At 38.9% G+C, this 23721-nt stretch overlaps 1 protein-coding gene across 6 annotated transcripts in view; it reads left to right on the top strand.

The window, feature by feature from the left end:
• The window catches only part of FYB1 (FYN binding protein 1), a 49050-nt gene that overhangs the window by 12125 nt on the left and 13204 nt on the right, over positions 1-23721 (top strand). For all 6 annotated transcript variants that reach the window (XM_062615435.1, XM_062615431.1, XM_062615432.1 and 3 more), the window contains 9 exons: positions 9779-9959; positions 11686-11735; positions 12827-12846; positions 13630-13676; positions 15099-15216; positions 17764-17920; positions 20037-20181; positions 22129-22157; positions 23319-23388. In XM_062615435.1, the coding sequence (XP_062471419.1) occupies positions 9779-9959; positions 11686-11735; positions 12827-12846; positions 13630-13676; positions 15099-15216; positions 17764-17920; positions 20037-20181; positions 22129-22157; positions 23319-23388 (817 nt within the window). The remainder of the gene's footprint in view (positions 1-9778; positions 9960-11685; positions 11736-12826; positions 12847-13629; positions 13677-15098; positions 15217-17763; positions 17921-20036; positions 20182-22128; positions 22158-23318; positions 23389-23721) is intronic.

The following is a 23721-nucleotide window of genomic DNA, read 5'->3' as shown; positions in this document are numbered from 1 at the left end:
AAATTTTTCAGACTCTTTAAGGGCCTCCACTGCAAAGAATATTAATGCTATGGGAGAAACCTTGCCACACTGAAGTTTTTGTAGTATTACTTGTAATTGGCCAAGGATTAACCATGTAATTCTGCTAAAATCTGTAGACAAGACTACAGATGAAATTGCTAGTATGGCTTAAAGCACTGCAAAAGATAAATCACTGCAATTTAAAAATGAATGAAACCATCCTGATAGAAATATGAATGAGAAGTTACTTATCTGCCTAAGGAAATAGATAAATCTAATCCAAGTTATAGATAAAATAAGTCTTGAGGGAAGCTATCCTTTAGTAATCCCTTGCAGAAGATTGTTCTGGGTACAACTTGCTGTTGTGCAATAGGAGCAAAAGTACACAAAAAACTTCGCAAATTAATATTTAAACTCATTGCCCATTATCATTTCCTTAGCTACAACAGTCCGCAATATCTTTAAAATAAATTAATGTGTTTTTTTACTTATAAACAAATAAAATGTATCCATCAATAAACCACCAGAGGGCAGTTATTAGTCACAAAATGTTATCATTTACACAACTGGCAAATTCATATATCTTCCTCTAACTATCTCTGGTTTTGTTTGTTCAGCCTTATGTGGCACACTTGTTCTCGTCCAGATTATCTGATTCTAGTAAAATCAAAAGTAAGATATGGGCTGTTTATATCATAGTATGAAGGCACAGGAAAATGTATTTTTCTCATGTAAATACTTGTTATAGTTTATGTAAAAATTCTAGAGTCATTCCTGCAGTTGACTATGCTAATTCTCATTGAGTGAGTTATAATAATTCCTGAGTGAAGGTTCAGAATCTCAGATGCAGAATTTAGGACTCTTTAGGTAAATCATGCAAATTCTGTTGATTAAGCCTAAATGATCACTTAAGAGGAATTTCAAACACACATTGATATGCAGTTTGAATCGTTTTGAGGACTCTTCTGTTATGAATCAAAGTATGTGTCTAATATATTCACTCAATAGGTCTGGACTTCTGTTACAAACAAAACACGTAACGCATTACACTGTATTAGAAACCAGTGTCTACCCCCAGCAGTGTGAGTGCTGGATGGGTTTAACACAATGTGTTTGGGATTACACCATATACGAAAGGACTTCTTGTGAGGGAATGTTGAGAACACTAATTAGAAACAAGAATTTAAAAAGTGTCAAAAAAATAAGACAGCTATGAGTTTATTATGGAAGGTGATAGAAAGTAGATGGCTAGAAAGAAAGCAGTAACATTGACGTAACTGAGTAATTCTGTCTCCTTAATTATGTTGCCTTAATTATGTTTGTCCTCCATCTCTGAATACTTGCTGTTGCTGTTCTTTAATCATGCATTTGAAATGGAGTATACCATGCAGTGCAAAATTAACTGGCTCAGGTTTATAAATACTTCTTATTAAAAAAAAGAAGTAATTATTAAGGCTTCTTATCAGACAGTGAAAAGTTTCACCTATATTTCAATTGGGAATTAATTTTGTGTTCCCCTTTAAATAAGGATAAGCATCTGCATATGACTACACATCTGTAGTCTGAAATCACTTTCCTTATGGCAGCAGCACTGCCCAGATGAAGTGTTCTGAATATGTAACCTTAAGGCTCAGTCTGGTGAGCTTTAACATACCAAAGACTTTGGATGAAACCTGTGGGTTTTCTTTTGGGAGTAAGATTACATGCCTGCTTAATATTTTTCACCTGTCAATCCTAAATGTATACTTAGACATTCACTTTTGGGTGATGTTTATCCTTCATCTGTTTTTCTCTACATTCTCACACAGAATGGGAATACCCTCTATCAGATGTGTAGTCTGGGACTTATATTGAATAGTTGTTAAGTATTAGGTGAAATACCATTGATGTAGTCTGTGCATCTGTTCTGGAAACAAGATATCCCAATTGAGATCAATGAGAAGTTCTGCTTTAAAAAAAGACAAATTCTCTGTTATCTCTGATCATGTTTTTCATTATGTATAAGAAGCAATCAACAAAGTAGTCTGAAAATGGATGGAGATCTGTACTAAAAAAAAAATTCAGGACTTCACGTGTAGTTACACAGTCAAAAGTTTTGCATTTTGATAGAAGCATCCTTTAATAAAACAAAGTGCTTTTGAGCTACTCTGCAAATGCAATATTGGTTTTCAGTTTTACTGCAAAACTTTTCACCATTTCTATATGCAAGACCTGGGAAGCTTCCTCAGTTTTACAGAGGGTTTGCTAACGACCTGCAGCAACATCTGCAGGAGCTGATCACCCACTTCCTGCTTAATTCAAAATGTTCAGAGAACTATTCTCAGCTTCCCTAACCCACATATTAATTTAGATACAAGCCATGGTTTCAGGTTTCACAATTATGCTACTTTGGAGCTGCTCGAAGTAAGCAAGTAAACTTGCAACATTACTGAAGCTCAGTGCTTTTAATTATGCTGTTGTTAGACATCCTGTAACAACAGAGACATGAAGCTTATTGGAGACACTGCTCACATTTTGAAAACAAAATCCACAGAAAGTTTTTGATTATTGCCATCCTTGAGTCCAGACCCCACTTTAAGAAATGCCCAGGTACAATCCTGCTTTCCGTTTCCCTTTCTCATTCCCATTCCCTTTCCCATGCTCCTTCTCTTTCCCTCTCCTCTCCTCTCCTCTCCTCTCCTCTCCTCTCCTCTCCTCTCCTCTCCTCTCCTCTCCTCTCCTCTCCTCTCCTCTCCTCTCCTCTCCTCTCCTCTCCTCTCCTCTCCTCTCCTCTCCCTTTCCCCTCTCCCCTCCCTTTCCCCTCTCCCCTCCCTTTCCCCTCTCCCCTCCCTTTCCCCTCTCCCCCTTGATTTTACTTTCTCTTTCCTTCAAAATATCTCTTTTTCAAGGTGATTTCTATTGTTGCAAGATAAAAGCTTTGTGTCAAGTAATCACATTCTGTTGCAATACAAGTTGAACTGATCATGACAGCCTGTATCTTCAGCCAATGGATGCTGAACTGCAGGTGTGAGTGCTAAACATGTTTGTTTGTGTGGTTTTTTTTTCCTTTGAGCACTTCTGCTTAGGTTGATAATACCATTATTCATCTATGTGCCATTCTCTCACCCAAGCCATATCAATAGCTTGGTATTTAGAGACGGGAATGAATAGAGACATTATTTTCACCTGTAACACCCTTGCACCCGAGTCCAATTTATTTTATGATTTTGAAAAGGAATGGGGGGACTGGACCTGGACAAAGTCCTGGATCACATGGTTCTTATCCCGCTTAATTACTTCTTACCTCTGTTGCTCCAATAAGGATGCCTAGCAGCGGTGGGAATTCTCTGCAATTCACCACTTATTTCTGGATTAGCATCTCAGGGTAGAATAATAGAATCATAGAATAGTTAGGGTTGGAAAGGACCTTAAGATCATCAAGTTCCTAACCCCCTGCCATGGGCAGGGATACCTCATACTAAACCATCTCACCCAAGGCTTCGTCCAACCTAGCCCTGAACACCACCAGGGATGGAGCATTCAAAACTTCCCTGGGCAAACCATTCCAGTTCCAGTGCCTCACCACCCTTACAGTAAAGAACTTCCTCCTTATATCTAAACTAGACTTCCCCTGTTTAAGTTTTAACCCGTTACCCCTTGTCCTATCACTACAGTCCCTAATGAAGAGTCCCTCCCCAGCATTCTTATAGGCCCCCTTCAGATACTGGAAGGCTGCTATGAGGTCTCCACGCAGCCTTCTCTTCTCCAGGCTGAACAGCCCCAACTTTCTCAGCCTCTCTTCATATGGGAGGTGCTCCATTTCCCTGATCATCCTTGTGGCCCTCCTCTGGACTTGTTCCACCAGTTCCATGTCCTTTTTATGTTGAGGACACCAGAACTGCACACAATACTCCAGGTGAGGTCTCACAAGAGCAGAGTAGAGGGGCAGGATCACCTCCTTCGACCTGCTGGTCACACTCCTTTTGATGCAGCCCAGGATACGGTTGGCTTTCTGGGCTGCAAGTGCACACTGAAGCTGGTTCGTGTTCATTTTCTCATCAACCAACATCCCCAAGTTATTCTCCGCAGGGCTGCTCTGAATTTCTTCTCTACCCAACCTGTATCTGTGCCTGGGATTGCTCTGACCCAGGTGGAGGACCTTACACTTGGCATGGTTAAACTTCATAAGGTTGGCATCAGCCCACCTCACAAGCATGTCAAGGTCCCTCTGGATGGCATTCCTTCCCTCCAGTGTATCAACCGAACCACCCAGCTTGGTGTCATCGGCAAAGGCTGATGGCGCACTCAATCCCACTGTTCATGCCACCAACAAAGATGTTGAACAAGACCGGTCCCAACACTGATCCCTGAGGGATACAACTCGTTACTGCTCTCCAGCTGGATTTTGAGCCGTTGACTATAACTCTCTTCATGCGGCCATCCAGCCAGTTCTTTATCCACCGAGTGGTCCATCCATCAAATTGATGTCTCTCCAATTTAGAGACAAGGATGTCGTGTGGTACAGTTTCGAACACTTTGCACAAGTCCAGGTCAACTGCTCTACCCGTCCATCAGTTCTGTAGCCCCACCATAGAAGGCCACCAAATTGGTCAGGCAGGATTTCCCCTTAGTGAAGCCATGCTGGCTGTCACCAACCACCTTGTTGTTTTTGATGTGCCTTAGCATGCCTTCCAGGAGAATCTGCTCCAAGATTTTGCCAGGCACAGAGGTGAGACTGACTGGTCTGTAGTTCCCTGGGTCGTCCATTTTCCCCTTCTTGAAAATGGGGGTTATATTTCCCTTTTTCCAGTTGTCGGGAACTTCACCTGACTGCCATGATTTTTCAAATATGATGGTCAGTGGCTTAGCAACTTCATTCACGAGCTCCTTCAGGACCCGTGGATGGATTTCATCAGGTCCTATGGACTTGTGCAAATTCAGGTTCTTAAGATGGTCTCGAACCAGATCCTCTCCTGCAGTGGGCCTAAAGTCTTCATTCTCACAATCCCTGAATCTGCTTTCCAAGACTTGTTTGGTGTGGTCAGAGCCTTTGCCGGTGAAGACTGAGGCAAAGAAGTCATTAAGAACCTCAGCCTTCTTCAAATCCAGGGTAGCCAGTTCTCCTGATAGCTTCCAGAGAGGCCTACGTTGTCCTTAGTCTATCTTTTATTAGCAATGTACCTATAGAATCCCTTAATTTAGCATCTCAGTAGAGAACTGAGGATTTTAGCAAGGTGAGAATGGATCTTTTTCCCATTGTGTCCTCAAGCTTGTTTCTGACTACGTAAAGTACATGGGTTAAAACACTTGGACTTATTTGGGGGTTTTAACTAGTTTCTCTTGGACTTCACACAAGAGAGGTATTAGGGTATTGCTAATATGGAGGTTGATTTCTCTTCAGGTTGTTGAACACAGAATATCTGGATATGAAGGGAGGATGGGATGTTTCTCTAGGTATTATGTCAACTACCAAACAGGTATCAGTGTTTTTTCTTCACAAGCCAAGAATGGCAAGGGCCAAAGTCACAAATTCTTTATCAAGCCAACTCCAGTGCCCTAAACTTCTGGATAAATAAACATTCTCCAAGAATGTACATGACCTTTGCTCACTGCATGTGTGGAAGTTGTTTGAGAAGGTTCCCCAAGAACACAGAAGTGTTTGAAGTGTTCTGTGCATAGTTCTGCTGTAAGGGCTGATGTCAAGCACAATTAAAGAAGTATAATATGACAAGCAGCAGTTTAATGGGATATTTGGTACTTTCTATGGACAGTTATTTACTATGGCAAATTTATCTTAGTTGCAATACAGCTGCAGAGGTTTTGAGGAACTCATTGCTTTTCATATACGCTTTCATTTCTTTGTGAAGAGCTTCAGTTTCTGCATCTGTTTCTTCAGTGCAGCACAGCATGTGAAAAAACTTAAAGAGTCCCAAGAAGCAGAAAGAGGCTATCTGGTCATTGAGCTGTTTGTTAGTGTCAAAGCGACCACACAGTGATGGTTCTTAACACTGTTTCCTGTGATGAGAGTGCTTTGGATACATGTGAAGCCAGAATGTTGTTTCAATTTGTTTTCTTGTTCTGAGTGTCCAGAGCTGACTTCAGTTCCTCTACCCACACAGAGCCTTTCCATGTTCTTAGTGTACCAAGCGTGCACAAAAAGACGGAACTGGAGTCAAAAAGAAATTCTCCATTAAAACAGGAAATAAAACACTACTGAAACATTTTGATATCTTTGGCACCATGGGCCTGATTATAAGAGCTTTTTCATAATAAATGTCACCTTTCATACTAAATGTAACTCATCCCATTATTTTCAGTACTAGAATTAAAGCATTTTACGCCCACATCAGTCTCAGTCATAAGTGTAGGCAATTACAACTCTAAAGGTAGTGAAGAAAATAGTTAAATAGTTAAAGAAGTAGTGAAGAAAATAGTTGAAAAATAAAAAAGCATTGTTTACATTAATATGATGATCATTCAGTTATTGTTAGATTCCAGCAGTGTATATAAATTAAAAGGGACAGCTTGTTCAGCCCTTATGCTTAAAAATAAGTAATTAATATATAATGCATGTGATGTCCTTTCCTGGCTCAGTTTCCTATTGCCTGAATTTGGCTCCCAAGAGACATCAGATTAAAGGAGTATTATGCACGGAGACTTGAACAGACTTTTTACCTTGATCCCAAAAAATATTTACAATAAAGTAACGGTGTATGAAGACAATGCATTTATGTCAACATATACACAACACTGTATTAGGGAAACATGACACTGTTAAAACATAGAAATTTGACAATATAATTAATACCAACTAATATGTCTTTAAAACAAAACAAAATGAAAAAATAAAACAAAGCAAAACACACCTTTCTGGCTTCTTTTTTTCATTAGAATCTGCTTAAAAGAATTCTGTTGCAGATACATGCTTAGATTACCAGTGTTACTCATTTTTATCAGGGATTTTAAAACAATTAGACATTATAGCTGGTAAATAAAGACTATGAAGACTTAAATGGGAACAGAAAGTCCTCAGAGAGTCAGATATAACAAGAGAAAATCATGTGTAATCTCAGCTCATTTAGGCAAAATTTGTCTTTACTCGAAGTACACATGTAGAATGAAGAAATGTAAACCATACCTGCAAAGAGTTGTGTGATGTCTTGGGAACAAATCTAGATGTTCTAAAGAACTCTACAAATTAGTAAGGACAATGATGTGCCAGGAAAGTCTAATGAATTATTGTTATCATTTTATAATCCTAAATTCTTAAAGATTTACCCTTAAGGATTCTTCATATAGTTACAAAGGTTTTGAATAAAAGATTTTGCTAATGGGCCTTAGTTTGATATTCAGGTGTCTGCACTTCCAAAACAGGAGGAGGGATAACAACTGGAGAAAATACTGAAATGCCCTAGATGCAATCAATAGGTATATGGCCAGATTAAGAATGGCTTGTAATACTGATCACTGCATGTGGCAGACAAGCGCATGCTGTGTAGAATTCCAGTGCCAGATTTTTTTCAATGCTGGCAAAGTTGGAGAGATTACAGAAATAGCTACAAATTAAGGGGAGGGGAGGGAAAGAAATGTTTTGGGAAAAGGCTAAAAGCTTTGTGTCTTTAAAGTTATCAAAATCTAGTAAGCAAAGGTAGAAATAAAAGTAATAGAACCTGAAGCCTGATGAGCTTGGGAAACAGTAAAATACAAATTTTAACAGTGAGCAAACTCAAGCAAACTCTGTAGTGGTATATTCCTTCTCTCATTTTCAAACAAGTGGGACATCTTGCTGCAACATAAATTTTAGCCAAAATTGTATTTTAGATCTCTAGTTGTTGGGCTCAACATAGGGCAAGTATTTTACATGTGGTGTCTTCTAAAATATATGACGAGAAACAGCAGATGTCATCTTTGAATTACAAGGGACATAAAGAAGCTGTTTGGTGTCATCCATATGTGTACTAGAACTTATTCATGCCATAAGTTTATTCTACTTCTTCAACATGAACCTTCAAGCCATGGAAATTCCACTTTCAGTTATTAGAAACTGACTCCTAACAAACATTGCTGGCCTTTAAACACATTACTTCTTGCCTTCTCCATCACAGAAATGAAGAAAAAATATTTCCCTTTCTTCTTTGACAGAGACTTAGGTATTAATTTTGTTTTCCCTCAGTCTTATCATATTCCCCTAAACAACCATCATTTGTTAAATGTATCTAGGAACCAATGTTTTCTAGACCTCTAATCTTTCTCACTTTTCTCCTATGGACTCTCTCCAACTGGTACACATTAATCCTGTGGTAGCTTCCCCCCTATGAAGTGGAAGGATTATTTTACTTGACTTTTAGATTATGCTTTTGCATAAAATTATTAAAAGATGTGTGAGGTTTCTTAACAAAAGAACCAAAGAATTCACCAGTGTCAGCAGCAGCATTGGAACTTTCAGTATTCTGCTGTTTAAGTAATGGAGGAACTTAAACGGTTTCAAATGCAGTGCTGCTGACACACATGTTGACAAGTTACTCCAAGCATATCCAAAGCCCAGCATATCCAAATTTTTTTGAGTTCTTTGATGGTAACAGAAAAATGGTTAAGACTTTGTAATTTCGCTTTGATTTCCATGTGACGCATGAGATGTCCTTCAAGTAGTTGTTGATTCCCCTTCTCCTTCCCTCAAGGACAGATTCTTAGACACCTAAAGAGCTAAAGATAGCTCTTTCAGTAGTTTCTGTAACTTTCAGTCTTGCTATTAAGCATTCCTACATATTTGTCCTTGTTCTGTGTTCAAACCACTTTTTTCTAAAAAAAAAAGTGAAAGTATATCTTTCTTGAGAAGATTTTTCTTTCACTATACAGGTGTGAACTTGAAGAAAATCTCCAGAAAAAAAAAGTTCTTTTCAGTTTCAATTGGTTTAACTGAACTGTGAATTATCTTTTTCTTTCTTCTCTCTTTTTCTTAGATTTTGCTGGACTTCCCTCTGTACAGCTAGGGACAATTCTTTCTGAGTACCTTTAAATCCACTCATGATACTTGAAAGAAAACTCTAGTTTTCATGGCATTCAAACAGTGATATCATTTGGTTGTGTTGAATAACTTCTCTCAATGTGAACTTTCAAAGCAGTGGTTACTATGGTTGTACATGGAGCTTGAATTCAGTGCAGCACACAATTCACACATACCAACCCACTCATGTATTATGGTATCTGTGCCTGGTGCACTGCATCATCGTGTTTGTTAGGCTGCGCCTGTTTGTGTAGCTTCTGTGCAGCTTCTCAAACTACCACTTTTCTGGTATGGGCTTGCTAGGAAATTAAGTCCAGACTTTTACAATTTAGGTTACAAATATATTTGAAGATGTACAGAGACTATTATACCTCTTAATCAGTGCCAAAATATCTTTTCATCCCTTCCCTTGAAACTGTCTCTGAGCAAGGTAAACTCCAGCAAGACTGCATCAGTGCTCACATGATGATCTGCTCATCTGCAGCTGATCTTTTCAAGTAATTTGTAGAATTAAATGACAATTCAATTTTGAGACAGCTTAAATAGTGGATGAACTGATATTTTTGTGTCTTATTCATATCTTGGCAAAAAAGATTTCAAGCCTTCTATACATTCTTCTAGGCAGAGGCTCTCTGGCAAGATAAGGCACCAAATATATCTAAGTGAGTTCAACAAAATGTGTTTGCTCTGGGGTGTGTGCAGTACCGATATTGCATCCTAATGCTTCATGTAAACAGTGACGCTCCTTCCTCAGTTGTTTGCTTGATAAATTCAGACTGTCCTGCTTTTTTTCAGTCCCTAGAAATGAAGGTTTGAAACAGACAGTATCTCCCTCAGCAGCACTTTCCCTGCCTGTACCTCCACCACACCCTGCTATGCAGTTGCCATCGCCTCCATCAGCCTCTCACCCATCTCTGCAGGCAGAAGCAGCTCCTAACCTGCCTCCAAGAAACATCAAGCCCAGCTTTGAAACAGTGTAAGTGAACATAAACCCAAAGGTCTGTATTTTCTCACCTTTTTCTATTACTTTGTTCCTGCAGTAGCAGATTAAAGTTGCAGGTGTCCCGGATTTCTGTGGCAGCGAGGTCCCACACCACTTTCCTTGTCCTACCCTGTCCCTGGACAGTTTGGAATTAGGTTTGATTAGATTGAACCCTCCATCTATTCAACTGTTTCCCCAAATTGTCTTATCTATAAAACCACTTTTTTTCTGCCTTGTTGGTAGAGGGGAGGAGGGAGAGAAGAGACACCCCTCTGGGTTCATTAGACCAGAACAGTTCAAGGGCTTCATACACTGGTAGAAAATCATTTGTATCAGTAATTAAAGCTTTCCTCTGCCTTTTTCTGGGGAAGGAGGACCAGGAAGGTAAGGTCTATTGGCTGATACCCCAGGAAACAGCTGTGCAAGCCAGAGATACTGAGCTCAGTGCTGGTTATGAAACTGTACCAAGGGCTGTGCTGTGGCCTGTTGTGATAACACTGAAAAGCCTCTATCACATATAGGGCTCTTTTCTAGATCCTTCCTCAAAGAGCTGCATACATAATGGGAACCTCTCAGTGATGAAGAGCTAAGCCCACTTCATTCCAGTGTCAAAACTGACCAGAAACAAGCTGATCCTGAATAATCACCCGCTCTCTGGCCAGTGGTTATGGCAAATAGCAGGAAACAGACAACAGGGAGAATGTATTAGGCATTAGAGAGGTGTGGATTAGCATATACCCCATCCAGCAGCAGGAGCACTGGCCACCTCTCTGCAGCCACTGCTGCAGCTCCCCAGACACCCTCCTTGCCAAGTGCTTGGGATCCAAGTGTGCTCTCTTTGACTTCAGGAATGGGGAAAATTTACTTACAGATTGTCCTTCCACTCTCCTGTTCCTGTGTGCCCTTTGGGCCCTCCCTTCTGCTGAAAATGTGTGCCTGGATGCTGACACTGTTCCTTTCACCATGTCTTCGTTGCTTTCTCCATCAGGCCAATTTTAAAACATCACATTCTGCTTTCAAGTCCTTTCTTTGATTACATTTCTTTGTTGATGGCTGTCAGCTCTAGTTTTCTTTCAACTAACATAAGGTATTTTAAAGTTAAAAGTCCCTGATATTATTATTAGTTACATTCTCAATTCTTGCTTCTCTCGGTTTGACATCACTTTTAAATCTAACAGCATCAGAGACTTTTACCTGGGCTAACTTTATACCACTGTTTCTCTTATCCCTTGTTCAGACTTTAAGCTCTGCAAGTCAAGGAGCATATTTTAGAGCTATATTTAACAAGGAGCAAAAGTCTGGCATTCTGCTTATGCATTGTGTAAGAAGCCTGCACCTGTGAAGATGGTTAAAAAGCCCAAAAGATTCTTTGCATTCTGTCAGCCCATCTGCCTATTATATTTTTTCATACAATTTTCATTTGTAAACAGATAGCATAGGTAAGTTCTTCTCCATAGAGTGCCTTTGACTCATTTTCTCCTTTTATATTCAGAATCTAGGTGTCCTGATTTCTAGGTGTCCGGGGGGGGGGGGGGGGGGGAATAAAAAAAAGCTGCAGTTAGGAAGAACAATTAGTAAATCTTGTGGGTACTTAAGTAGCTTACAAGGCTCAACAGCCTGTCCACACATTGTATAAAATAGCTGAAAAAAACACCAGAACAATGGTGCTTGAAAATGCAGTCTCCATAGGTTTCACATGTCCCCTTTTTCATATTTACAGAAGTCCAGAAAATGAAGAAAATTATGATGATGTTGAATTTGTTTCACAGGGTAAGATGCATACATTTTAATTAATGGCAGTTGTAAGAATCTGTAAGCATACTGTATTTATAAGATAAGCAAAAGGAAATTGTATTTGTGAGTGACTTGTGTTACTAATTATGCTGTTTCTGCAGCTTTATCCTTGAAGTTAGTTATCTCATAACACTAACTGTTCTATAATTAATATGACAGACTCTCAGGGACTGCTTTAAATATCCCCCCTTTATTAGTTGGAAGTATGCTGGGACTATAAATTACCAGGTTTTCAAATCTGAACCAAAAGGAATGCTGCTCTTCCAGAGCTGACGTTGCGTGCTCTGGTGAAACAGGCATTGTTTTATACTTGATTAAAAAAAAATAAATTGTTGACTGTGCTTTTAATGTCTCTTTGTGGTCTGCCTTCAATAAAAGGCAGTGAGTCACTATGTTGTACCAGGAGCAGCCGGAGAAGCAGATTGTGACACAAAGAATTTCAATCTGCCTTCTGATCTCTCCTCTGGAGGACTTGGTTTGTGCCAGGCACAGTATGCATCATTTAGTGTGCTAGCCATCCCTGCCATACAGCAATGTGAGCTGTAGAGCTGAAACTGAGCCCAAGCTCTTTTCTCACCTAACTGCCAGCAGAGTAAGGAGGAAGGAGGAAATTCACAGTTTCTTCTCCTGCAGCTCAGGGTAGAGCTGGCTTAGCAGAAGAGCCTTTGCCTCCGTATTCAGCTGTGGGCCTGGTGCAAGCATGTTCTTTGAGGTTTATTTGGATTTATTAGATTTTTAACAACTCCTTTCTTGCATGAATAGGCATTTTGTAAACAAATAGCATAGGTAAGTTCATCATTGTCACTAAAGAATTTTTTTTTTAAAATTCCACTTTTGAAAATACATGGTGAAATATGCTGTTTTGTAGATATTTCTAGTTTACAGTGTATTACAAAAGCAAACTGAAAAAAAACTCTGATTTTTGCATTCATACCCCTATTAAAAGCCAGAAGCTTTCTACTTAATATCATTGGTATTAGTAGCAATTTGTAAATAGTTAATGCTAGAATGAATTATTTTCTGTACGTCAAAAAATAAATACCCTGTTTTTATTTTTTGCCACATAGGTCATCAAAACACAGAGGGGGTAAGTGTTATCATCCTTAACAAACCAATCCTTTTAACACGAACTTACAAATTTAGTAAAATCCTTTCAATACATTAGAAAACTTAATTGCTGAATGAATCCAGTATATTGACAGCCAGTTGTAGAAACACTTACTTATTGTGAAGTAAAGAAATAAAACTGGTTAAGTGGAGAAAACTGGATTATTATGAAAGCTGGCTAGACACCAGAAATTGATTTTTAAAAAGCAAAATCACCCCTTCTATTTCCACTAATATTTTATTTCACTAAAATTTTCCAGAAACAAGAACAGCTTAAACTACAACATTGTTTTATTCCAGTAATAAACCACTTGTTTCAGTTCAGCACAGGTTTGTATTGGTGTCTTTAAGTAGATATATTAAATGTATTAGGACTAAAACAGTCTCTGAGACCTTCATCTGAGTCCCGTGTAGATCCCTACTGTTCTAGTTTAACTACTGCTAACCCTAGTACCTTCACCGTGACAGTGCAATAATCAACACAAAGGCTTTCCAGGACTAACAACTGCACTTGAAACATCCACTTTGGATTAAGCAGTGTGCTAGTATGATTATAATCAGTACTTCATAGATGCAGTATTATAGAAACAAAGGCAGAAAAAAGGAACAGTGGGTTTGAATAATATAGTAACTTGGTTTGGGATGATTAAACTTGTTTGTATTTTCATTTTGCTGGAAATGTTTTTATGTAGTTTTTATGAAGCTTACATAGCAGGTCCAGTTTCCTCATGTCTTTCCATTGAAAACTGAATTTTTCTTACAGGGCCAAGAAAGTGATGGTGAGATGTATGAAGACATAAATGACATCAGGTAGTAATTTTAAACTCTAGAACCTATTGTATCTTTGTTAGTAAAAGCTTGCTAACAAAGTTATTTCACCTGGCCAAAAGAGTGATCCCACTGTAGTCCCTGCCAGGCATTGTTGCATTCATTCATTTTGCCTAGAGGAAGTCCAGTTGTTCTCAGGTTCTTTCCTACTTAGATCTGCTATGCCCTGGGCGGGGAAAATCTCCTGCAATAAAATCATGTGATTACTATGATCAAGATAACAAAAGTCTGATTTCTGATCTAAGGAACATGTCTGAATCACTGTTTGGAATTACAGCCTAGGAGGGAAAAATAAGCTCAGCCCCTAGGCACTGTGGTCCCAGATAGAGCTTTTGTTGTGGTTGTTTTTCTTGCATTCTTGGTAAATGTTCTTAGAACTCATATGAAAGGCTGGATTTACAATTTACTCATGGCCTGAGTCCTCTAGCTTAGGTACTGAGACAGAATATGAACTCGACCTATTCTTCTGCCATTTAGTCCCTTCCTTTGAGAAGTCTCTTGTCCTGCTAATGTCTAAATGTATGGGATTCACTGTATGACAACAGCCAAAGAAAAGCTAATTCCCTTCGAATCAGTAACAGTCTAAAGATCCTTGTTGAAGATGTAGAATGACTTTCAGCAAAAACTTATTAATTCCCTCTGGAAACAGATAATTTTAAAACTACATAATCAAAACAAGCAATCCTTTTTCAGTCTTCTTTTTTTAATGTAATTTAAGCATATTAGTTTAGCTAAAGTACCAAAAAAGGAAGAGGAGGGACCCACACTCAGTCATTTCCATAGGGTCTGTAAAGCACAGCTCTTCCAGTGAAACCATTGGCACCAAATGGCAGAGCTGTAGCTATAGTCTGAATTACATCCCAGGGCCTAGATCTCAGCGCCATCCAGTACATGAGGCACAGAAGGCAATGTGCCCTAGTGTGATAGGCATATTTGTGATGTGGTGCAGAAGACTGACTGTCATTTATGTAGAATGCAGTTAGGTTTAAAACCTCAGTCCAGTGGTAGCTCAGGCTCCATTTCAGGCTGCATCAACCACTGACGGCCTGAGTAAATATTTAACAGCTGCAGTCAGTGCCACAGCACCCAGACAGCTACCAATTTCCAAGCTTGATTTCTAAAATTAGCTCAGAAGTGTTTAAATATGCACATAGAGCCAGTTTTTTACCTCCAGATAAACTTCTCTGGTATATTGTCCTCTTAAGGACAGGCACTTTAAATTGTATTTGTAATATAAGATAAAGGGCTGCTTACTCTACCTGTTGCATCCAGACTAGGGTTGGGAATCTGTAGCTTTGATGTCAGTCTTTTTCCACCACATATAGTTCTTTGTTAACCTTGGAAAAGGCGGCTTTAGTGAGATTTGTTTCACAGTTACATTCAATCCTGGCAATGCACTTTCAGATCATCAAGGGAAAAAGAGAAGAAGTGGGACAAGGAAGAAAAGAGAAGAGTGGACCAAGAGAAGAAGGAACAAAAGGAAAAAGAAAAGAAAGAGCAGGAAATAAGGAAGAAGTTCAAAGTAAGCTTTTTGTTTTCTAATCTAACCAAAGACATGTAAGAAGCATTGTTTAGCATTGTCAAGTTCAAAATACACTTTTCAGCTAGAAACAAACCATTTGTTATGATAGGTAGTTCAAGCACCTGGATGAATTCTGAATAAAGGTTTAAGTTACCCTTTTATGTTTGGCATATGCTTGAGTTCAGGCTCTGTACTGAGGGCAAAGTCAGTTTCAGTGTTTATACTGTTTTCATTAAACTCCCTTCTCACATTCTTTTTATGTAAAAAAAGTCTTAAAAACATTTCCTTCCACTTTTCTGTTTAAAAAAACATTTACATCACTAATATCATCAAAAGTCCTTAATAAAAGTGGAAATTGATCACATATACTTAATGGGTTTTGCTTCGCTGGAGTCAAATACAACTGTGTCCAGCCCTTAAGAGATTTCAGCATTCTACTACATTACCCTTTCCTTGGTCTAAAGGGACCTAAAGGGGCATCCAGCTAGGGGCTAAATGATGAGACAGTTCTTTCTGGTTTGTATCATTTTTATAAAGCTGGTGCAGCATGCTACCACAGTCTACAAACCTGCCAGTCATTCTCTGTTGACTAATGCCTGTTCACTGTGCTGCACTGTACTGCTTTCAGCATTGTACATAGTGGGCAGCTTTGTTTTTCTTCATATTACGCTCTCTCTGTACACAGTAAAACCATGATGATTCTCTCACATCATAGCCTTGGTCTGCTGTGGAGAGACTGCCATGAGCTGAGAAGCAAATATTGAAGGAAAACAGTAATAGTTAATAATAGTGGGTTAGCTGGTGTTTGGCAGGCCCCAAGTCTATTTTTCAAATCACTCCTGTGGAGTGGAGGCATTAGTGCACAGAATGCTTTCAGACTGCAGATTGCTGTCTTGCAGTCATTAAGGTGTGTTGTTATTCTTAAAAGCAGACAAATACATTTTAATATATATTTTCTTTCACATTTCTTCACTGCCTGAACTAGTCTGTAATTGTCGAAGGCCACTAGCCTCTGTAAAATCACATGTATCTTAAAGACACAGATACTAAATCCAAAATGGTTTCTTCATAACATGTACTAAAGATTTCACAAAGAGAATCCTGAATTCCAGTAAACATTGTGATCATCTCTTGTGAGTACTTGTAGGATCATTTACAGATCAGAATTGTAAACACAGGACATTATGTGGTAGACATATTTATGTTAATGCACATTTACTCATACGATTTGTATCAGCAACGGTGTGGCAGCAGGGCCAGGGCGGTGATCACCCCCCTGTACTGGGCACTGGTGAGGCTGCACCTGAAATCGTGGTTTGACCCCCTCACTAGAGAGACATTGAGGTGCTGGAGCAGGTCCATAAAATGGCAGAGAAGCTGGTGAAGGGTCTCGAGCACACGTCTGATGAGGAACAGCCGAGAGAAATGGGGGTGTTTAGTCTGGAAGCTGAGGGGAGCACTTACCACTCTCTACAACTACTCTTACCCCAAGTAACAAGTGATTGATTGTTGGTTTTTTGTTTGCTTGTGAGTTGTTTTATTTTTCTATTTTTTTAGGTCCCAGTTTAGACCACTGCTGCAGAGATTACTTAGCTCTGGTTAATCCTTACTCTTTTGCTCTTCAGAAGCTTTTACTTTTCTATCTGAAAAAGGAAGCTATTTGTTTTAAGACCCCACAAAACTCTACTCTTTTCTGACTTACCTCATTTACTACTGATATGTTGACTCATATTAGGAAAAAATTCTTCACAGAAAGGGTTGTCTAGTACTGGAACAGGCTGTCCAGGGAAGTAGTGGAGTCACCATCTCTGTGGGTACTTTAAAGGGATGTAGAAGTGGCACTTCAGGACGTGGTTTAGTGGTGGACCTGTCAGTGCTAGTTTAACACTTAGACTCAATGATCTTAAGGGTCTTTTCCAACCTGAAAAATTCTATGATTCTGGGAGTAGTTCTGCTGGAGCTACATGGAGCTGCCCACTGGAATGAAATATGTGTATATTTTGTGAACATGTAAAAGGCTCCATACTTTGTTACTTTGTTGGGTTTAGACTTTGTATTTCTGTGATCTTGCCAGTCACTTCTTCAGCTGCCCTACTGCTATGCCATATCCCTATCTTTTCATTCATGATTATTAATTTCAAACCGGGTAGTTGGGGACAGGAGTTGTGCCTTTCTGTTTATTTGCCTAAACTATTTTAAATGTTAATGAAACACGTAATCAGTATTTTAGGTTGGATATAAGCAAGAAGTTCTTTACTGTAAGGGTGATGAGGTGCTGGAAGGGGTTGCCCAAGGAAGTTGTGAATGCTCCATCCCTGGCGGTGTTCAAGGCCAGGTTGGACGGAGCCTTGGGTGACATGGTTTAGTGTGAGGTGTCCCTGCCCATGGCAGGGGGATTGGAACTGGATGATCTTAAGGTCCTTTCCAACCCTAACTATTCTATGATTCTATGATTTTATTACAATTATTTTCCCTTTTGTCTGAATGTTTTGGAAAGAACTTAGATTTTCCACATCTGCAATTTCTTCTGTTGCTTCTTCTCTGCAGTTAACAGGACCCATCCAAGTCCTTCATCAGGCACGAGCTTGTGCTGACCACAAGGGAGGGAAGAATGAGCTGACTGTCAAACAGGGGGATGAGATTGAAATAATTCGCCTGACGGACAACCCAGAAGGAAAGTGGCTGGGCAGGATAAAAGGATGTTGTGAGTTCTGTTTCTTCCCTGTGTTCATGAATGTTTTTACTGTAAGACAGCAAACATGTAAGCATTACACCAAGGAGTAGCCTTACCAAGGCTGAGTCATTGGCCGCCAAAGTAAATGATTTCCGCAACTCATCCTCCTGTCCTTAGCTGGCATGCTAGGCTTAGTTAATAGTAAAAAGTTATTTTAGAAGATAATGTAACATCTACAGACACTAGAATAAATTAGGAAAAATGTGTTTGGATCTTCATGGACCTATTGAGTGGTAATTCCATGTCAACCTTTAAATAGTATCACTCAAATAACAAGGATCACATGTTTTCATGTCTGAAATAGAAGCAGAGAATATAGAGCACTGCGCTGTTTGTCTTGTTCCTATTCGTTACTGATTTATAGATTTTACTTTGTCTGAAATCCAAGATCTGTCTCTAATAGCATAAACATCATCAGTGGGTCTATGAGCATGATAAGGAGTTTATGATCTGGCTCCTGGGTTATAACAAAGACATTAAAAGACTGAGCCATAAAATCAATGAAAACTATTAAAGCACTTGATTGATTTTTAAAGAGACTAAAATGACAGTCAGTTCAGTAAGACAGTTCACACATGTAGAACTGAACAATACCAGCTGAGTACTTTGTAGTGCTGGATGTAAAAAAAAATATTGAGGAACTGGAGCATGTCTTACACAAAGAGAGGCTAAGAAAGCCAGGACTGTTCAGCCTGGTGAAGGGAAAGCTCGGGGGGGATATTATAATTGTTCATAAATATCTGATGGGAAGGTATAAAGAACATGGAGCCAGGATCTTTCTATTGTCCCAAGAGAATTGATAGACACAAGAGGCATAGACTGAAACCTGTGAAATTCTGTATGAACATCAGGAAACACTTTTTTACTGTCAGGGTGACCAAGCAAGGGAGCAGGTTGCCAAAAGAGGTGGTAGAGCCTCCATCCATGGAGATCTCCAAAACCTAACGGGACAGAGTCCTGAGCAGCCTGCTTTAGCAGATCCTGCTTGGACAGGGGGATTGGCCAAGATGATGTCAAGAGGCAAGTTCCAATATCAGCTTTTCTGTGCTACTTTGAAGTTTCATTAATAAGTCTTTTGCATGGATCATTTTGTACACAGCAAAATAAATGTTGGTGAGGGCTGGAAGAAGGGTATTCTCTTGAGCATGTGCAGTCAATTAATTAATACATCTTTAATTAATTTACTTTTCATAAACCAATTGCATCAGCAAACACAAGCTACACAGTGACAAGTGTCAATGGTACAGTCAAATTTGTTTCACCAGATGCCAGTAATGGTCTGTGAAGAAGACCAAACAACAGAGGAAAATCAGTTCTGATCATTTAAATAAGAGAAAAAAAGAAGTTACAGATTTGGGGAGAAGCACAGTAAAAACTGGGTTCACTCAGAAACAGTGAAGGGGGGGGATTTTTCATTTTTCAGGAAATGCAGAACATTTTTTCATATTCAGAAAAATCCATTCATGCTCTCTTCTGTGCAGGCAGTACACTTGTCTAGAAGTCCTCTTAACATAGACAGAGTTCCCAATCCCAGGCCAACTGCTTTGCTGTAAGTTTCTCCTGATCCGTGGCACCTAGGGATATAACCAGACAATTTTTTACAAAAAAAAACAGGCATAAGAGGGTAGAAATAGAGTTTCAGCATATCTACCAACCTGAAGCAAAATCAGTGCAGTGTGTCTCCCTCCTAATGCCCTGTCAGAATCTTTATGTCATGGACTGCCCTAAAACACTCCATGACACTGCAGTGATACCAAGGTTAGCTGAGAAAGGGAGCTTGCCCAGTCATTCCTGGAATTTGCACAGAATATTCTTCTGCTGTACCTGAGAAACAAATAAAGGTGAAGTTAACTTGACACCAGCTGAGGAGGGTTTGGGTGTAGATCTGAGACAGGTCTGAGATTTGTATTTGTGTAGACAGATGCAGACCCAAGCTGAGGCTACTTGGAATAAGACATTTCTTTGAAAGTTTTCAAAGATCATATAGAACAATTCGACCACTTATTCTGAACCTTCTGTTAAACACATCCCTTTACCATGAGCTTTAAAACTACCTCTGCATAATTACATGTTTTCATTCATTTAGATGGATACATTAAAACAACCATGGTGGAGATTGATTATGATTCTTTAAGAAGAAAGCAACAACAGTCTACCACAGCTTCTGTGAAATGTCCAGAGAGTGACCAAGAAGTGTATGATGATGTTGGAGAGCAGGACAGTATTAGCAAGTACGTATAAGAAATGAATGATTCGCCCCGGTCAGCCTAAACAGGGGAAGGTTTACAACACCAAAGTAGACTCTTGTTACAAAAGAACAGCCATTTATGTAAGAAACATGTAACAGATATTCAGACTGATTTAGTCAGAGGAACAAGGATGGATTCTGGAATCCAGCATCTATAACCACTCATACTCAGGAGAAATCCATACGATTGGAAGAGAACCTACAGCCTAGCAGTCCAAAAGAGAATAAAATGCAAAACATGCAGGATTACAAATCAGATCTGACTTCAGGCTGGCGTTCTTTCAGCAGCCAATATAGTTTCAGGTCTGATGTTTTCCCAGGTTGCTCAGTATCAGTTTTCCTCCCTGCACATTGGTCTCATGGCATTGTAACCTAACCAGAAGTGTTGCTTTAGTTGTTCCAGGTTTTAGGAAAAACTGAGCATTAGGTATTTCATTGCAGAAGTATCTTTGGCCAACCAATTTCACTATGGCAAGCACTACAATTAACCACCTCAATGCAAGGAATTTAGAAAATATATTGAATCCAAAAGCAAGCAAGAATATTCACACTGTTATACACTAAAGTAACAGTGTAAGGAACTTGGAAGGATGAATGAATGGCTCAGATTCATGAAATCCTTTAAGATGTATTTTGCCATTTTTATCTTCTCTAGTGATGAATAGCATTCTGTTCAGTTCACAAGCATGAGTTGTTGGAAGGTCTGACATACATTAGCATGTTTTGAAAGCACTGTAAGAATGCCATCCTAAAAAAAGCCTATTGATCAAATAGTATTGTTAATATTCCAAAATATTCCTAGTGACTACTAAGGCTGTTGTATTTTAGGATTTCTTGGCACAAGAGTTCAACAAAATATGTAAAAGTTTGAGAAAGGCTCTGACCTGGAAATAATGTCAGCTACTGTGTAACTACCAGGTTTTTTCAATTACTGTTGGAATACTGGGCTAATATGGAATCCTTGAAATGTTAGAAACATGGAGTTAGAGGTGAAGCATCACCCAGTGAAAGCTGGTTGAGCATTAAGTTTATTTGTTTAACATTTCCTCTCAAGAAAATCCCCTATAAGGGATTATTCTAAATGATGTGGATGCACTCTGTAGTGTTCAGTCAAATTATATTTTTATCCCCATCAAGTTTGACTTCATGAGTTCCTGAGATCCTTTCCAACATGAAATATCTTATGATCCTAAGTCTTATTTTGTACTTTAGTTTGAAGACAGCAACAACAATATAAAATATGTTCTAAATATATTAAATCACTATAGCTGTAGACATCAATTTGCATTTCCTTGAAAATGACACTTTATTGGAAATTGCTAACAGTTGCTAACAATTACTAACAATTAGGACCAAATGTTCTGCTGGTATGAAAATGCACACCTTCATTAGCTTGAAATATCTGCTTTGATTTATGCAAATAGAGAATTTGCTTCACAGATTTACTCATAAAATACTGTCTTTTACATTAACTAAACATGGTATCATTAACTGTCTCTCATTCTCCTTTGATTTACTGTGAATGAGATTTTATAATACTCTTTTCTGATTTGTAAATAATTATTTCCAAGAAAAAGAGCAGTATTTTTTCCTACTTTACCTGAACCTACTTAATCTTTCCTCATCTAAGAGCTAGTTTACTTACGAATTAGCGCCTTTTCTTTAGCATTAGTGAGAGTGCAACTAGCATTTGACTGTAAGAAACTGGTGTGCATGTGGTGAAAACAGAGAGAGAAAAAGAACTGGCACATTTAGTTGTTGCCTATATAGAACACACAAGCATGCCTGAGCTTCCAGTGCAGAACCTGTAGTGCTCAACTGGCAGTGTAGATGAGTGCCAAAATGCTGAGAAGCAGTGGGTGATCAGGGGTTTTTCATTTTCCAAAGGATGACTGTTTTTCTCTAAAATGTCTCTCACTTGCTTTTCCAGTAACAGTGCTGGCCAAAGTGGATCTGGAAGTAAGTTCTACATACACTTTTGAGGAGGAGTGGTTTCTGCATACCGCTTACCTTCAAATCTGCACTTTCCAAATAAGACAGTAAATATACATAACCATGCTAAATATTAGCTAACCGGCAACAAATAAGCAAGTGTAGTGGCTAAATTCACTTTCTTTCCACGTATGGGAACTTGGCTAGATTCAGATACTGTGAATCAGAAGCATGCCAGAAGATGACAAAACTAATTTCTTTTTGTAAAGGTAAATCATCCTACAAAACAGCACATACATAATTGGCAAAATATTAACATGAGCAAGAGCTTTTGTGCAGGAGAAATTTAGTTCTGAAATAGCCAGTAATACTGCCAATTAAAGCTGAATTTTGCTTTGAACTTCAGTTTCACTGATACTCTGGAGTCCTAACTGGTATGACTGCAGCTGTTTCACACTGTCAAGAATGCACCTTCAAACAGTTTCCCCTTTGGTAGCACATGAATTTTCAGAGGATTCTCTGTTGATCACAAGAGCACAGCTCATCTTCTCAGCATAAAGTTTAGATACAAGTCATGGCAGAAGCATCCCCTGGCAGTGCTGAATGAAGTTGCTGCCAGCTAAGTACAGGTTTCAGTGATTATCTGGCCAGAGGCTAGAACTGGACATGGAAAATGAGCTAACACTGCACTGACGGAGGTGGGGCTGAAAGGTCCGAAGACCAGAAAAAAAAACAGAGACCCAAATGGGGAGCTTACACTGCATTTGCCTCTCTCTTCTGTGGGTGAGCCCAAGATGTCAGTTGTTGAAAGTGTTCGTCTGACATCTTCCATCATCACTCGTGTCACACACAAAAAGGTAAAAGCCATCAGTCATCATAAGGACTGGGCCAAAATTAGCCATTTAGAACTTCATGGAATACAGTGTAAATGCATTTGTTTTCAGTATTCGCAACAGCTACTGTTGTGATTGGCAGCAGCACATCTAAATGCTGTGAATGGCATTCCTAACTGGAAAAAGTCTAAATCACTGTTTTAATAAATGGGCTGTACTGGTTTACAAAAAGATTCCATTTATAAGAATACTGAACAAGTCGCACACACATCTGACATACTAAAGAGGCCAGTAATGAATACCCTATTCATCAGCATTTAATATAATACGTTAATTCATGTTTGATCTGTTAAAGGTATGTTCCCACCTCCTCCTTCTGATAAAGATATTTATGATGGGATTAATGACGAAGATGCTGCAACCAGGTATGTTTTTGTATCATTTTGCTTCTTTAGCAGAGTGTTTTCGTTTCAGTTTTTAGTATTCTTTAATTAGGAATAATAAATAGCAAGTATTAGAATGATCAGCGATATATGTATTGCTGGATATATATCAGGATGGGTTCATGAAGCAAAGGGCTCTTTGGCTCTTTTGGAGTGGTTTTGTTTTGTAATTATTTTTCATATGTCAGCAAAAGCAGCTGCAGTCATGAAAATCCACGAATTCCCAACTAGACAGAATAGCTCTGAAGTGAGATCAACAAAGTAAAATGCTAGCTTTTGGAGTAACAACATGAAAACAGTAAGCCACTAGATTAA

Source organism: Pezoporus occidentalis, unplaced genomic scaffold, assembly GCF_034315485.1.
Source record: "Pezoporus occidentalis ecotype Australia unplaced genomic scaffold, CSIRO_AGI_Poc_V1 ctg181, whole genome shotgun sequence".
Taxonomy (NCBI): Eukaryota; Metazoa; Chordata; class Aves; order Psittaciformes; family Psittacidae; genus Pezoporus; species Pezoporus occidentalis.
This window is presented reverse-complemented; position numbering and strand designations above follow the sequence as displayed.